Source organism: Barbus barbus, assembly GCF_936440315.1.
Source record: "Barbus barbus genome assembly, chromosome: 29".
Lineage (NCBI taxonomy): Eukaryota > Metazoa > Chordata > Actinopteri > Cypriniformes > Cyprinidae > Barbus > Barbus barbus.
The window spans coordinates 29,813,596-29,831,301 of record NC_136757.1 but is presented as its reverse complement, the minus strand read 5'-3'; the positions used below and the strand labels follow the sequence as shown (position 1 = coordinate 29,831,301).

At 35.2% G+C, this 17,706-nt stretch overlaps 1 protein-coding gene across 2 annotated transcripts; it reads right to left on the bottom strand.

The window, feature by feature from the left end:
• Window positions 1-1,142: 1,142 nt before the first annotated feature.
• On the bottom strand, window positions 1,143-17,452 carry LOC306849432 (uncharacterized protein). Of its 2 annotated transcripts, XM_079384447.1 has the most exons (7): window positions 17,149-17,452; window positions 13,767-14,423; window positions 9,806-10,201; window positions 7,495-7,686; window positions 3,899-4,073; window positions 3,226-3,271; window positions 2,760-2,847 (listed from the first exon to the last, which is right to left on the bottom strand). In XM_079384447.1, exons 2-6 carry the CDS (start codon window positions 14,367-14,369, stop codon window positions 3,267-3,269), a joined length of 1,371 nt encoding a protein of 456 aa, XP_079240573.1. In that variant the 5' UTR covers window positions 14,370-14,423; window positions 17,149-17,452; the 3' UTR covers window positions 2,760-2,847; window positions 3,226-3,266. The 2 variants fall into 2 exon arrangements, with proteins under 2 accessions (XP_079240572.1, XP_079240573.1); XM_079384446.1 differs by lacking the exon at window positions 3,226-3,271 and having other exon boundaries at window positions 1,143-2,847.
• Between the last annotated feature and the right edge of the window lie 254 nt (window positions 17,453-17,706).

The window sequence follows — 17,706 nt, the reverse complement described above, 5'->3', positions numbered from 1 at the left end:
AAATAGTGAAATATTATTAGAATGTAAATCAGCTGTTTTCTATGTGAATATGTGTTAAACTGTAATTTATTTCTGTGATCAAAGCTGTATTTTCAGCAGTCTTCAGTGACACGTGATCCTTCAGAAATCATTCTAAATTTTAATTTATTTCACAACTTATTCCCCTGTTTTTACTATTAGTAAATAATGCATTGGACGTCTTTCAAAGACGTAATTATTTCAAACTGGTTGAATTGGTGGATGCCGCCCAACTCTCTTTCTCTCCATTTCCACTGTAACTGTGCACCACATTTTTTGTTGTAAAAATCAGATTAGTTTTTGTTCTTTTTCTGCAACCAAACTGGGAAACAATAGGCATCAACAATGAGAAGTGTGTTATCTTGTGTAAAGGGTTTGGACGCCCACAGCGAGGAGAGATGTGTGTTTGATCAGCGCTGCTGCTTATTCTCCAATACTTCCTTTTCTTTGCTGAGGAAGTGTGTTATTCTTTTTAAGGAAGAAAACCTGTCCAAAAGGTTGTAGAGTAAAAATAGACTACATTTAAGTTAACTTAAGAATATATTTGCTTGGCTGTTTGCTCTGATATGTGACCCTGGAGCACAAAAGCAGTCATGAGTAACACAGGTATATCTGTAGCAATAGCCAACAATACATTGTATGGCTCAAAATTATACATTTCTCTTTTATGACAAAAATCATTAGGATATTAAGATCATGTTCCATGAAGATATTTAGTAAATCTCCTACCGTAAATATATCAAAACTTCATTTTTGATTAGTAATATGCATTGCTAAGAACTTCATTTGAACAACTTTAAAGGAGATTTTCTCAATATTTAGATTTTGTATCTCAGCCAGATATTGTCCTATCATAACAAACCATACATCAATGGACAGATTATTTATTCAGTTTTCAGATGATGTATAAATCTCAATTTAAAAAAACGGACCCCTATGACTGTTTTTGTGCTCCAGGGTAACAAGATATGCTAGTTTTAAAGGTTTGCAAAAAATAGTATTTATGTATCATTTTCTAGTACAAATATCTGGAGAATCAAAGTGACTGAAGATATTACATTTTGTTTGCTGAAAGTTGTATTATAATTCATTAACTATTAACTATCAAAAACTATCTGCCAATTGGGTCAGAAAAATGATTTATTTTCCCTTTCAGTTCTGAAGTTAGTTTTTTCTCATATTTTCAGGTATAAAGTGCAAACAAATTACTCAGTATTTTTGTCTTGTTTCTCGTTAGAAACATTCTTTAATAAAGACATTTACTTGAGAAGCAAAATAACTTAAGTCTTAAGATAATTACTTAAGATAATCAGTCTTGTTTTAAAAATATTTGTAGTTTTTGCTTAAAACAAGAAACATATCTGCCAACGCAGCAAGAAAAATAATCTAGTTTTCCATTTAAAGTAAGATTTTAGGTATTTTTCTTGTTTTAAGCAAAACTTACAAAACAAGACTTCAGTCATTTTGCTTCTCAAGTAAATTTATCTTTATTGATGAATAGTTAGATATTTATTCCGGGGGAGAAAAGTAAAAACACTAAGTAACAAAATAATAATAATAATAAAAAAAGAAAATATTTTTTGCAGTAAACTAAAAAAGAAAGTATTATTAAATATTATTTGCCATGAAAATGTATTTATAGTCAATGTGCTGTCAATGCATTTAAAATTCAAAAGTTTCATCTTTAAATGAATTTATTGTATTTAAATATTGATCAGCGTTCACACTGCAGTTGATTCACAGGCAAATAAAATCATCTATGTGTTTACAAAAATACAAAACTATCAGAAATCATACAGCAGTCAGTACTGCCTCAACCCATTCATCATTCATTTATCAGAAGCAACAACACCTCCATTGAAGGCAATTAGCACTAATGGTCAGAAATATATCAGTTTTCTTCAATTATATTAATTTCATTGAACATTATGAAATATTAGCAAGTAGAAAAAAACTACTTAGGATTTGTCTTGTTTTCCAGTAAACTTTCTTGAATCAAGATGCATTTACTGTACAAGTGAACCGACTAAAGATAGTATGTCTTGTTTTCTGTAAAAAAATAGTTCGTTTTTGCTTAAAACAAGCAGAAATATCTGACAATCTTGTACAGTAAATGCATCTTGATTCAAGAATGTTTAGATATTTATTCTAGAAAACAAGACAGAAACACTGAGTAAGAGAATCATTTTTTTGCAATGTACTTGTAAAGCAAAATTTATTTTTATTGTTCAAAATATTACTTAAAACAAGAAAAATATCTGCCAATGGGGTCAGAAAAATAATCTTGTTTTAAGTTTAATCTTCTGACCCCAATGGTAAATATTTTGTCTTGTTTTAAGCATAAACTCAAGACTGAACAATTTAAGTAATTTTTCTCTTCAAATAAATGTATTTAGATATTTTGTACTGGAAAGCATCAAAAATACTGACTCAGAAAATCATTTTTTGCAGTGTTCGTAGATTTCTGTACATTTTTCACATGAAAAAATATTTAAAACATCATCATTCCCAGCGTGTCTGTCAGTCTCTGTCTTGTTGTCCGTCAGAAATCGTCCTCTTTATCGCTGTAGAACGTGTGGTCTGGTTTCTTCTTCTGCTCTTCGTCGTTGGCCTCCTCTTCCTCCTCCTCTCGGGCCTTGTAGAGGTCAGGACTGTACTGGCTCATTCGGTACAGACTGTCCTCGTCTTCTTCTCGACCGGAGCTCCCGCCGTCAGACTGAGACAGACGCAGCTGGTTCTTCTGGGACAGATCGAAGGGCTCCTCCTGACCGATGCGGGACAGGATCCGCAGAGGACCGGAGAGACACAGCCGTCCTCGTCGCCTGAAGACTGAGAGCATCCAGAGACATCATCAAGATCATGCAAGACCAACAACAGAATGCAAAAAAATTTTTTCTTACTTAGTATTTTTGTCTTGTTTTCTAGTATAATTATCAAACAATTCTTGAATCAAGATGAATTTACTGTACAAGTAAAATGACTTAAGATATTATGTTATGTTTTCTATCAAAAACATATAAAATTTGTGTTAGTTTTTGCTTAAAACAAGCAAAAATATCTGCCAATGGGGCAAGAAAGATAATCTTGTTTAGCCTTTGAATGAAGATGATTTTTTACCCCATTGGCAGATATTTTTGCTTGTTTTGATCATTCTGATTTTGATTATTCTATTCATAAAACAAGACTTAATATCTTAAATCCTTTTACTTGTACAGTAAATGCATCCTGATTCAAGAATCCTTAGACAATTATACTAGAAAACAAGACAAAAAAACTGAGTAAGAAAATCATTTTTTCTAGTGCAGAGATCTGATCTGATCATCATCAGTCTGTCTGGAATGACATGAAGAAACAGAACAAACTGAGACTAAATCCAGAAGAACTGTCTCCAAGACGCTTCAAGAAACCTCCTGCAAAGCTACAGTACTGTTAATAGTTTTAGGCACTCGTGTAAAAATGCTGAAAAATGAGGATGCTGTCAAAAATAGATTTTCTTTATCAATTAACTTCTATGAACTAAACTAAATCAACATTTGTTGTGAGCATGCTTTGTGTTTAAAGCAGCTTTTGTCCTCGGTGCTCTTGAGCAGAGTTTCTCAGGAGCTTTGCAGGAGGTTTCTTGAAGCAGAGACACAGTTCTTCTGGATTTAGTCTCAGTTTGTTCTGTTTCTTCATGTCATTCCAGACAGACTGATGATGATCAGATCAGATCTCAAACATCTCACTGGATTATTACAATTAATGACTAAATGAATGTTTGGAAATATTTCCTACTGACACACTACAGCAGAAGATAGAAATAACTGACTTCAAACCATGTTTAGCTGCTGATATACTAGTGATCTAATCATTTTGGTCACCCCTGTTTAAGGCTTCTTACCGCGAGCGTCCAGGCCTTGGTCCATGATGCCGTGTTTGACCTTCATGTGGCGGGTCAGGTTTCCCTTCAGCGTGAACTTACTGGCGCAGTAAAGGCATTTGAAGGGTTTGCTGTCAGAATGCAAGTGCATGTGGCCCATCAGATTATGCATTCTGTTAAACTCCTTTCCACACAGCTGTAAAGAGAGTAACTATTCAGAAATCTTTGACCTGATAAAGCACTATTAGACTTACAAATTATTTTAAGGTGTCCTTGTTACGTTACATGCACTTACTATTATAATAACAAAATATTACACATAATTACATGCAAGTAACCCTAAACCATACTTAAATATATAATTACACTGTAACAAGGAAACCTTAAAATAAAGTGTAACCAAACCTGTTTCTCATTTTCGAGTTGATATCTCACAATTCTAAGAAACAAACTCAGAACTGTAAAAAATAAATAAATAAATAAATAAAATAAAATAAAATAGAGGCAAAATTACCTAAGATTAAAAAAAGGTCGCAATTACCTTATTGTTTTTTTTTTTAATCCTATGACAGAAACAAAAAATCAGAATGAATTTTGAAAAAAAAATTATAATAATTTTGGGATGTAAACTTATTGCCACATAAACTCAATTTCAAGGGAGAAAGAAAGTCAAAATTCTGAGATAATAAGTCACAACTACCTTTATATATATATTTTTCCACGGAGGAAACAAAAATACAATTGCGAGATGCAAATTCAAAATTGTGAGAGAAAAAAGGTCATATATGTGACAAACTCGCAAAAGTCGCAATTACCTTTTTATTTTTATCCCATGGCAGAAACAAGCTTCCACACAAATGTACCTTCATCCTGACAAATTACTGATCATGTAATTAAATATTGATCACATGATATCCAGAACAGCAGTGCGACCGAACACGCAATAATTATTTATTGCTTAGCCTGTATCAGATCAATACACTGGGAATATGATTTTGTAAAGATGTGATTGTATTTAACCGTGTTCAGCAATATTTCACAGCTGAAATCCAGTCATTCCAACAGAATATAAAGACACTTCATTTAGAGTAGGCTAGTTTCTGAGAACAAGACTTTATATCATTTAATTTAATTTATCATTTTGATTCTTAAGTAAATGTATCTTGATTTAAAAATATGTATTTGTTTGTTATGGAAAACAAGACAAAAACATGGAGGAAGGACATCACTTTTCACAGGACATTTATATTATTGAATAACTGGCATATCTTACGTAACATGTCCAGATATTTTGTTTATTTTTGTTCTGCCAGCAAAATGAATTTGGTTGCAATTCTAACAATCATGACAGTTTGTGTAAAAAGACAAAGCAGAGAATGTATTTTCTTCGTCGTCTCAGGTCTTTAGGAGCATCACAACAGATTCTTGTATTATTCTTTATGTCTGTAATTATGAGTGTCTCACAGTAGTGCAATTCTGTTTGGTACATGAGTTTTCTGTTAGGCGAAAGACAAAGTTGAGGAACCACATTAAAATGTGTTCAAAGATAGAAGGACAGCCTCAAGAAAAGTTATATGAACTTTCTTATCATACGAATCACAAGAATATTGTTTCTAATCAGTCATGTGTTGTATAATCAATTGTGCTTCTACCATATAATCGTCGATACAAGGTCCCAAGATTTAATCAAGTGAAATTAAAATATTCTTTTGTACATCAGGCTGTCCTAGAGCTGAATAAGGTACATGCATTTTTTTTTTTTATTATTATATTGTATTTATTGTGTCTATGTCTATTGTGACTTGTGTTTTGTTGTTTGTAAAGAGTGTGCAACAAACATGCTCTTATGCAAAAATCATTTCAGAATTTGTTTGACCATAAAGTTTACATCATTTGTGACCCAGGACCACAAAATCAATTTGTTAACGCTGAATAAATAATCTCTCCATTGATGTATGGTTTGTTATGATCAGACAATATTTGGCTGAGATACAACTATTTGAAAATCTGGAATCTGAGGGTGCAAAAAAATCTAAATATTGAGAAAATCTCCTTTAAAGTTGTTCAAATGAAGTTCTTAGCAATGCATATTATTGTTTCATAATTATATATAATTTTCATAATTGCATATTACTGATAAAAAATTAAGTTTTGATATATTTACGGTAGGAAATTGAAAAATATCTTCATGGAACATGATCTTAATATCCTAATGATTTTTGTCATAAAAGAGAAATGTATAATTTTGATCCATACAATGTATTGTTGGCTATTGCTACAGATATACCTGTGTTACTCATGACTGCTTCTGTGCTGCAGGGACACATATCATATCATATCATATCATATCTGTATGTAGCAAAATCAGACTAATGGAGTGACTGGTTGTCATTGTATGAAAGCCTACAAAAACCTTTACCAAAGGTGGCTGTAGTGCACAGCCTCTCATGACGTATATTTGAAAGCATTTGTAAGTGGAAAGAGAAAGTTACAGTAGACTGAATCATGATGAATATGAAGGAGTTTGCAGGAGCCAGCGGAGGGCTGGACCGTTTCTCCTCTGCTGTCCTTCCTCTGCGCTCTTTTTTTATTTATTAGGGTGGTCCTTTCCTTTCCTTCAGGAGGATAGAGGGACTGTAAACTGTCCAAACGGACCGTGAGAAAACAGGAAGTGCTCCTGAGCTCAAGAGAAAGCGAGATGAAATCTATTTGTGTGGCCTGTTCTCGGGGGACGAGAGAGCCATTGTTACACAGTCAGTTTGTGCAGCGATATCCTTCCTATAGACGAAGAGACACTCAACTGCCAAAAACGTATCTGGTCATCGTTCGGACCGGCCCAAGGTCACACGCATTCCAAAACAACCAAGAATCCACGAAGGGTTAGATGTATTTACATCCTTACTACACTTTACATTCAGAATCAGAATCAGAATTAGCTTTATTCGCCAAGTGTGTGCAAACACAAGGAATTTGTTGTGGTTTTTAGGAGCTCTTGGTACAAACATAATACATAATTCAATGAAGAACTGAATTCACATCCCTCCACTTTAACCCATTAATCTAATCCGTTTCTGGAAGCAGCTTTACATTATAATACCCAACTTTGGCATATATGACCGAGGACCACAAAAATTGAGAATTATGCCTCAACTGAAAGCTGAATAAATAATATTTCCATTGATGTCTGGTTGTTATGATAGGACAATATTTGTCTGAGATACAACTATTAGAAAATCTGGAATCTGAGGGAGCAAAAAAATCTAAATATTGAGAAAACCTCCTTTAAAGTTGTTCAAATGAAGTTCTTAGCAATGCATATTACTAATCAAAAATGAAGTTTTGATATATTTACGGTAGGAAATGTATTAACGTGATCTTTACTTAATATCCTAATGATTTTTGTCATATAAGAGAAATGTATAATTTTGATCCATACAATGTATTGTTGTCTATTGCTACAAATATACCTGTGTTACTCATGACTGCTTTTGTGCTGCAGGGACACATATTATGTTTCGTACAATTTATTCCTTACATTTTCTTTGCTTGGTCTTAAAAACTGGCCTTCATCAGACCTGCAGAAAGCCTGGATGAATGGCGTTGAGTCGGCGACGCACCTTGCATTTGTAGGGCTTGATGTCAGAGTGGACGATCATGTGAGCCTTGAGCGTTTGCTTCTGGACGAAGCTCTTGTAGCACAGGTGGCACTGATACGCCCGGATGTTGGTGTGAATCAGAACATGCCGCTTCATGTTGGCCAACAGCGTGAACTCACGGCCACAGATGCGACACTTGTGCTCCTTCACTCCCTAAAAGATGAGGATGAACAGTCCATGAGAAACCACACGAGACTGGGCAGTGCGCTTATAGATCAGATTTACAGTTATGCATTTAGAAGACGCTTTAGATTGCATGTACAGTTTGCATTTGATAAGTTCATGCATTCCCTGGAAATCGAACCCATGACCTTAATGTTGCGAGCAGGAGGGTGTTTGAGCTACAGGAATAGATATGAGGAAACTAGGTTTATATACTGTAGATGTGTGCTTCTCTGTTGGTTTTGCTTCCATATTTTATAATGGACATCAAGTAATGACACATTTTTATCTCACAAGATGTAACTAAATATTCTTTATCAAACCATGAAATTGGTTTATTTATGGTTTCTAAATGTCGCTTGAACTTTGATGGTTTTTAATGTGATACATGGCCAATAATTCATAGCAGAAACCATTTTTATCGTCATATTTAATGCTTCTTGGTTTGTTTTTTCTTGTATCGTAGTTTTCTTGATGATTATTGCAGGACGAGGGTGTCCCACTGCAAAAAAATGTGTTTTTGTCTTGTTTTCTAGTATAAATATCTAAACATTCTTGAATCAAGATGCATTTACTGGACAAGTAAAAAACAAAAAATAGTGCTGTCAAATGATTAATCGCATCCAAAATAAAAGTTTGTTTACATAATATACATAAGTGTACTGTGTATATTTATTATGTACATATAAATACACACACATGCATGCATATGCTGAAGAAAAATATGTTGAGTTTATACATTTCAAATATTTATAAATAATGACACCTGACCTTTGTCATTAGCAACAGGAGAAATGGGAAGTGTTTTCTTCTTCCTTTTCAAAGTAAGCCTCCATTAACTAATTTATGGTTAGTTGCATTGATGTATCTTTGCATTGTTTTGTTGCTTTTATACAGCGCAAGTTACAAAAGACTAAATAAAGCAATTTGTCAATAGTCGTAATATACAATGCCAAGTTTAGTAGACTTTATTTTTTTACTTGAGAAGCAACATGAGAAGTCTTGTTTTTCTAAAAAAAAAAAAAAAAAACTGATCAAATTAAAACAAGAATAAATATCTTCTAGTGGAATCAGAAAAATGAACACTGTAATTCAAAGGGAAAACAAGTTTATTTTGCTAAATCCTTTGGCTGATTTTTGAAAACACAATATTTTAAGTAATTTTGCTTTTCAAATTAAATGCATTTGATTTAAGAATGTTTAGATTTGTACTGGAAAATGAGACAAAAAATACTAATGATGAACATTACGTTTTGCAGTGAAGTTAATTCACTGAAACAATATTTTGAACAATTTTCAAGTACAGTTTTGAACAGTTCTAGTAATATTTTGAATTACACTGAAAAACGTTGGTGTAGGATATTCTTTGAAACTATTTTCACTCATAAATTGCTTGTAAATTTCACAAATAATGACAAAAAAGAACTGAATTAAACATGGAATTTTAAAGTAAAAAGACTTAATACTTTCTTGTTAAAAAAAAAAGATTTAAAGTTTATTTTTATATTTTCCATTCTCATTTTAGTTTTAGTTAAAGTTTTAGTAATTTTGTTGTGTTTTTGCCATTTTTATTAGTTTTTGTTCTTTTTAAATATTAAAGTCTGAATTTGTATTTTCTTGTAAAATATACTCCAGGAATCTTCAAAAAATATTTTTACAGAGTAGTTTTTATTTTTATATTTTCCATTCTCATATTAATTTTAGTCAGTTTTAGTAATTTTATTATGTTTTTGCCATTAGTTTTTGGTCTTTTACATATTAAAGACTGAAGTTGTATTTTCTACTGTAGTAATCTTCAAAAAATATTTTTATTGTTAAATTTTAATGTAAAAATCATTTTAATTTTAGTCACAGTTTTAGTAATTTTGTTGTGTTTTTGCCATTTTTATTAGTTTTTGTTCTTTTTTCAAATAGTAAAGACTAAAGTTGTATTTTTCTACAGTAATAATTTTCTACAGTAATAATCTTAAAAATATATGTTTTTATTTTTACATTTTCCAATCTCATTTTAATTTTACTTCAAGTTTTAGTAATTTTGTTGTGTTTTTGCCATTTTTATTAGTTTTTGTTCTTTTTAAATATTAAAGACTGAAGTTGTATTTCCTCTTACCTTGTGCGTGAGCGTGTGCTGCTTGAGATGGTGCGACTGGACGAACTCCATCCCGCACTCGCTGCAGATGAAGGGCCGGATGTCCTTGTGCTTCATCATGTGATTCTGCAGCTGGCTGGGATACTGGAAGCTCTTGCCGCATTCGCCGCAGTCGTACTGCACGGGGCCGCGGTGCACCGTCAGGTGGCGTTTGAGCTGCGCCAGCGTGGGGAAGTCGAGGCCGCACTCCACGCACACGTTCTCCTGGCCGCGCTCGTGCTTGAGCTCGTGAGCGCGAAGCTCGCTGGGATACGCGAAGCCTCGGCCGCAGACGCTGCAGCTGTAGGGCTTGACGTCGCTGTGCTGCATCATGTGCCTCTTCAGGTGGCTGGTCTGCGTGAAGGCTTTGTGGCACACCTGTAGGCAGGGTTGGACAAAGATGCATAAAAATGTACTTTCAAGGGGTCATCGGATGCAAAATTCACTTTTACATATTGTTTGAACATAAATGTGTTCGCAGTGTTTGTACACATCCACTCTAATGATAAAAATCCACACAGTGCTTTTTAAAATCCCTATAAATAATATCCCCTTTCTAAAAATCAAGCCATTCTCAGATTCTTGGCTGTGTGATGTCACACAGGCCCAGGCCCCGCCCACGATTGTTGATTGACACTAGTGTTTTACCTTAGACCCGCCCTGAGTGATCTGTCATCAGTCCACTATTGTTTTGACGCCAGAGCAGATGTAGACAAGATTACCTTCTAAGCGATTGAGGTGTTTTGTTGTAATAATGAACATAGCAATCGTCATTTACTCCCTACATCTGAGCCGCTGAAGACGCAGTGGATTATGTTTGTTTTTGAAGGGAATGCACTTGAATGTGTTTATGTTCGCGCGAATCATTCGTGAACCAGGTTCACATACAGTGACGTGAGTTTAAGTTTTTTTTAAATGTATTTTTGCAAATCACCTTTCTTAATAACGTGCTAGTTAGCAAGTTCTGCAGCTAAACGCGGCTAAAGTAAACAGTCTCATGAGAACTGCATTGCCCCATGGAAGAGAGGGGCGGGGTCAGCGGAGCTCATTAGCATTTAAAGAGCCATGCACTTAAACAGCTCGCTGTGAACAGAGCTGTTTTTGACAGGGTAAAACGTGTGTTGTTTTACACAACCACTGAGAAATTTTAACCAAAGTATGTTATAGACTTTTCATTAAGACCCTAAAGAATCATATCAACTTGTGGAAAATGAGCATCCGATGACCCCTTTAAAATAAAATACCAAATCCCTTAACTCTTTCTCCGCCAGCGTTTTTGAAAAAAGTTGCCAGCCACCGTTTTTGCTGATTTTCACAAAAATTTCATGACCCCCAGAATATTTTGTTGTATGAATATCTAAACATGCAACACATCAAAATAAAGATCAAACCCTCTACTTTCAAACAAACAATCAGTTTTATTCTAGCTTCAAGCATTGGTTTTTTATCAACACTTGAATGTAGGTAGGTGTCATTAAAAAGCAACATTTTAAGCAAAAAGCTGACAAAATCACATTTTTATCAAATACTACATGTGGATCATATTCAGTAATAATATCAAAGCAAAGATGCAGTAGATGGCTTCCATCAGTATCTCAAAGCTTGCACAATACTTTTACACTTTCTGGATTGACATTTCACTCTGTAACATTTTTAATTTATATGCGGTTAGTGTTGATGATCACATTATTTTTCTTTGCATATGCTTACACATGAGATCGTTTCTGTGTCTTCCTGGTCTGTGTTTTTGATCGAGTTATTCTAGACTCATTCATGAGATGCATAACAGCACCCCCGAGCGTATAACAGTGAAAACACGGAAACACGGTTTGGCAGGGAAAGTGTTCATTTCAAGTGTATCAAAATAAACTACAAAATACAGCAGCCACACCATGTATCAAAATAAATTATTATATTTTTGTATTTTAAAAATACTAAAAAATACTTTAACAAGGAAGCATGGAATGTGTTCGCAAACCTTCCATGATTTGGGCTATTTGATGTATCCCTTCAGCATTACACTGACTCAGGTGATGAAGTAAACAATGCTTGATAGCAACAGCTTTTCTCTGTCCGAGTCATGCAATAAATCTGACATATGCAACCAATATTCACATATCCCTGTGATCTCCCAGATGAAGGTTAGTGTTAAAGTAACCAACACTTTAATGTTTAACAGTTTGCGAATGACTCATAATTGTATCCTAATTTAGTTCCTTGCTGTTTGGTAACGAATCACTGACTCAATGACAACCAAGTCATTCATAAGAAGACAACTGATGCCACCTGTATTCATAGCAACTAGTTTCTAACTAATTAATCATTTGATTGTTAATCATAAATATAATAATATATTATGTGTCAGGCAGTCATTTATGCAACGGTATGCAAAATCATGATCCAACTAAACAGCTACTTCAACTGGGGTACAATATATTCAGCAATCAAATATTTATTTATCAATCTAGTCTGGGCAAACTACTGAGTAGAACCAATCAGAGGCAGCATTTTTCATCATGTAGACTTCTTACAAAGTATTTTACAGTATTTTAAAACTGCAAAAGTACAAAGTATTTTGATACAAAATATGAAGCCATTTTCATCAACCCTATCAAACACAAATTACAAAATCCTAGTTTGTATTTTAAATACGTATTTGAAAGACATGTACACCGACCATCCCTGCCTGTAGGCATATGACGTATCAAATTTTCATGTTGCGATTAATTGCTTATGCTTTTGTCACGGTATACTGTATTATCACGATATTAGCTGGTATTTCCACTGCCATGTAGCGAGCGCAGCTTGTTTTCAATTCATTCCTTTGGATGTTAAGCTTAGACGCTCGCGCGGTGCATTATGGGACTGAAAGCGTTGCGGAGAAAGCGTTGAGAGCGGCTAAAAGCGTCAAAAAAGTCGGGCATTCATTGACTTTATGCAAATATCGAGTGAAAAACGCTGGGCGACAACCAATCGCTGTGAAAAGTAGATGTATGTAAAAGTTTGACGTATGTTTCCGAGTGTTTGCTAAACTAGTGGATTACTGACACATGCCTTTGGTGTGAGAGACCCGGGTTCGAATCCACTGTGAGACACCAATGTGTCCCTGAGCAAGACACTTAACCCCTAGTTGCTCCAGAGGCGTGCGACCTCTGACAGATATAGCAATTGTAAGTCGCTTTGGATAAAAGCGTCAGCTAAATGAATAAATGTAAATGTAAAATGTAAATGTACTGATCTAAAATCACTTGTTGTTGAAAAAGTCATATGTGACCCTCGAGCACAAAACCAGTCATTTGGTGAAATTGAGATTTATACATCATCTGAAAGCTGAATAATTAAGCTTCCATTGATGTATGGTTTGTTATGATAGGACAATATTTGGCTGAATATCGCAGCTTTTGCCTAATATCGATTGTGATTTATCGCGATTTATCGTGCAGCCTTAGAATAAATCACATTTAATAACATGTTTTTACTCACTTAACGTCAGTCGAGTGTTTGAAATAAATCCTTCTGTGAGATGATGTGGCTTCTTACACAGAATAAAGCATGCACCATATTTCATAGTATTCTAAGCAGCGATAAAGGCATTGCATTATTATACACTTTATTATAATGAAACTTATAATAAGAACTCTGATAAACCATATATTGTTATAGTGTTGTGTTTATTAGTCACGTGGAATCAAGGAAAGCAGTTAAATCTTCTGTTTATTCAGCTAGCGCTATAGGGATCTCTTGGATTTCTTCTGCGGGGTGTATTTGGAGTTTCTCTGGCCTTCGGATGGAGATTTACTACTGATCACAGAACAAGATGCGCATAACAATCGCAAATTTTTGCCTAACCATGATTGCGATTTCATTTCGATTTATCGTGCAGCCCTAACTGGTTATGGGTCATATATGGCATTTCCGAATACCGGCACAAATGTCTACACACCTGGCACTTGTGCGGCCGCGTGCCCTTGTGCGTCAGCATGTGTGTGTGCAGGTGGCTCAGTTGCTTGAAGAGTTTCCCGCAGAGGTTGCATTCGTGCGGCTTGATGCCGCTGTGGCCCAGGATGTGTGTGATCAGGTTGTATTTGGAGGTGTAGGATTTCTCGCACATGCGGCACTTCCAGCGTTTCTGATCGCCGCCCACATCTACGTAGTAGCTCTCATCCACATGCACGTTCAGCTTTTCCGGTTTGCTGGCTTCTTGGCTCCTGCGGCGAAACCGCGCGGCTTCAGTGGGGTAGAAGGGGTTCGGAGAGAGATGGAGGAACGGGAACTGGACCAGTCTGGGATGGAAAGAAGGGAAGTAGGGAGCAGGAGAGCGCAGGAGTATTGGCGACGGAGGCCACAGCGGCAGAGGCTTCACCGTCTCCTGCTTCACCTGGATCACGCGATGGAGACGCAGCCGGTTGAGGTCGATCATATCTGGGATGAATCGGTGTGGCTGAGGCATGACGGGGTGAGGGAGAGGATAGGGGAGAAGAGAAAGGTCGACGCTTCTGCTGGAGAAGTCCTCTGGACGCTTGCGTTCGCTCAGGGTTGGATCCATGCTGGAGGTTTCTAGACGTTCAGATCGTGAGCGTGAGAATCGTCCATCACCTGCCTGCCAAAACATGTCGAATGAGTTACTGCATTCATGCATTTGGCAGATGCTTTTATGCAAAGTCATTTGCATTGCATTCATGTTTGATCAGTTCATGTATTCCCTGGGAATCGAACCCATGACCTTGGCGTTGCAAGCACCACTGCAAAAAATGATGTTCTTACTCAGTGTTTTTGTCTTGTTTTCCAGTACAAATATCTAACAATCCTTAAATCAAGATGCATTTACTTAAGTCTTGTTTTGTGAAAAAATGCATCAAAAAGTTACTTTATGCTTAAAACAAGAAAGAAATGGGGTAATAAATATAACCTTGTTATTAAGATGATTTTGCTGAGCCCACTGGCAGATATTTTTCATTTTTTAAGCATAAACTCACTTAATTTTCAGATTTCTCAGTTATTTGGCTTTTTTACGTACATGTATCTTGGTTCAAGAATGTTTTGTAAGATAATAATTTTTGCAGTATTGGCTGTAAATTAGAATCCTGTTTATTGCTTTCATGCATTTGGCAGATGCCTTTATCCAAAGTCATTTGCATTGCATTCTTGTTTGATCAGTTCATGCATTCTCTGAATCGAACCCCTGACCTTGGCGTTGCAAGCTCCACTGCAAAAAATGATGTTCTTCCTCTGCGTTTTTGTCTTGTTTTCCAATACAAATACCTAATCATTCGTAAATCAAGATACATTTACTTGAGAAGCAAAATGACTTGAAAAATGCATCAAAATTAATCGAGTTTATGCTTAAAACAAGAATAAATGAAATAATAAATATAATGAATTTGAATTAAGATTATATTTCTGAGCACTCTGGCAGATATTTTTTCCCTTTTTAAGCATAAACTCACTAAATTTTCAGATTTTTCAGTTATTTTACAAGAATTCTTTGTACAGGAAAACACAAATAAGAGCAGCTACAGGACGGCTTTGCTGATGAACTGATCTTGACTGACTTTGTTGTAAATTACAACTACAAATCCCATGTATTGCATTCATGCATTTGGCAGAGGCTTTTATCCAAAGCGATTTGCATTGCATTCACGTTTGATCAGTTCATGCATTCCCTGGGAATCGAACCCCTGACCTTGGTGTCGCAAACACCACTACACTGCAAAAAATAATGCTCTTACTCAGTATTTTTGTGTCATTTTCTAGTACAAATATCTAAACATTCTTAAATCAAGATACATTTGCTGGAGATGCAAAATAACTAGACATATATAGTCTTAAAAACGAGTCAAAATGAAGTGAGTTTGTGCTTAAAACAAGAAAGAAATCTGCCAATGGGGGTCAAAAAATAATCTTGTTTTCCCTTTGAATTTAGTTTCATTCTCTGACTCCACTGGCAGATATTTTCTTGTTTTAAGCATAAACTCCATTCATTTTGATGCATTTTTCAGATTTTACAGTAATTTTCCTTCTCAAGTAAATGCATTTAAGAATGTTTATGTACTAAAAAACATTAAGTAAGATCTTCACTGGCTTTGTTATTAACTAGAAATATAGAAATCCTGTTGTGAGGCTGATTCACACTACTCCAGAAAACAGCTGATTTTTTGGTTTCGTCGGCTCTGTCGGTGTTTGTTGGAATAGTGTGAACCGGATCAGACAGACAGACGTGGCACTCTCTTCCTCTCTGCTGTTCCTCTGTGTTTCATTTTCACTACATTTGGACTGGAACTTCTCTTTTTCATTACAAGCCATTAGCTGGAGCTGTCATTTGAGCAGATTACAATCAAACTATCACAGCAGGGAAATACGGTCCAGCTCAGAAACAAGCCCAACTAATGCAAACAACACCGAATACTTCTGCTTTAAACAGACGAATGACGTCCTAATGACACAAACACTGACAGCAGCCAGAAACTATCCTCAAATGAAGAATTCACATGCATAATCAAACTAAACACTACATGCACTAAATACAGAAATCAGTGTTTTATAGTCTGAGTGTTTTCCTTTGCACAATACATGATGATCTGACATGCATTTTGCATATTAGATCATATTTGCATAACTAAAACATGCAGTTTAATATAAAGCCAAAATCTGCACTGCAAAAACATAATTTTCTTGTTTTCCGGTGCAAATATCTAAACATCCTTAAATTAAGATGCATTGATTTAAGAAACAAAATTACCTGTTTTCTGAAAAATATAGTAAAATGAAGTGAGTTTATGCTTAAAACAAAACAAATATCTGTCAAAGGGCTCAGACAAATCAACTGAATTCAAAGGGAAAGCAATTTTATTTTTCTATCCCTATTGACACATATTTGTTGTTTAAAGCACAAGTTAACTCAGTTTTGACCTTTTTTTTTTACCAGAAAGTAAGACCTGTTATGCAAATTTTAATCCAAAATAATTATCTTTTGATTTCAGAACCTTATTAATACTGAAGAAGAAAATTATTATTATTTATATACACTGAAAATGGATGAAATTCAGGAAATATAAAGGAAATATAAAATATAAGTATATTTTATATATGTATGTTGATAACTATATCATCTGAAAAATACATATATTTGAATTATGGAAGTTAGAGTTTATTTTTTAAATACAGGCATGTTTTGTAGTAGTCATAGTCAATTTTCAGCATGTGAGCGGATCATATGTACATTTGATCATTACAGAATCTATATTGATCCATGACTGAACACCTGCACCATGCAAAGCGCATCGGTGTGTGTGTGTGTGTGTGTGTGTGTGTGTGTGGTCTCTTACCTGTCTCCTGCTCGGCTCTTCTCACAATGAGCTCCAGCCGCACAAACAGCATTTGAAGTGACTTAAGAAAGAGAACAGGAACAATCACTTTGTTCTCATTTTTCAGATGAGTACCTTCGCAGAGAAGGAAGGAAGGGAGGGAGAGGAAGTCAACAAGCCTTTGCTTTCCTGCACAAAAATAAGGAAACACTAGATACACATCTCCATTCCTCTTCGAAATGCTGCGGAGAATTGAAGCGACCGCATTCATGCTGGAGATCAGAGCGAACATACGACCAGCCTCTGATTTCTCCATCTCTGCACTGATTTAATGTGTAACGTTACATGCAAACCACCCTGACTGATGACCTTTGACCCCTACCCATAATTCTACACAGCTGTCCTGTTTAAAAGTCATTCCCTGCATCCCAATGTGCATACTATCCACCCTATCTGCCCTAAATAGTATTGAAAATTACAAATATCACAGAATTTAGGATGGATAGTATGCACATTGGGACTCAGGCATTGTGTTTCATTTAGAACAACATCATCTCAATGTGTCTGATTAATGTGTTT

Excerpts from the sequence above, each read along its gene's own strand:
- LOC306849432 (XM_079384446.1), bottom strand. The coding sequence starts at position 14,369 with ATGGATCCAACCCTGAGCGAACGCAAGCGTCCAGAGGACTTCTCCAGC. Across the intron at positions 10,202-13,766 it reads CGCGGCCGCACAAGTGCCAG|GTGTGCCACAAAGCCTTCAC; the intron begins GTGTGTAGACAT and ends CCCTGCCTACAG. Across the intron at positions 4,074-7,494 it reads TCAAGCCCTACAAATGCAAG|CTGTGTGGAAAGGAGTTTAA; the intron begins GTGCGTCGCCGA and ends CTCTCTTTACAG.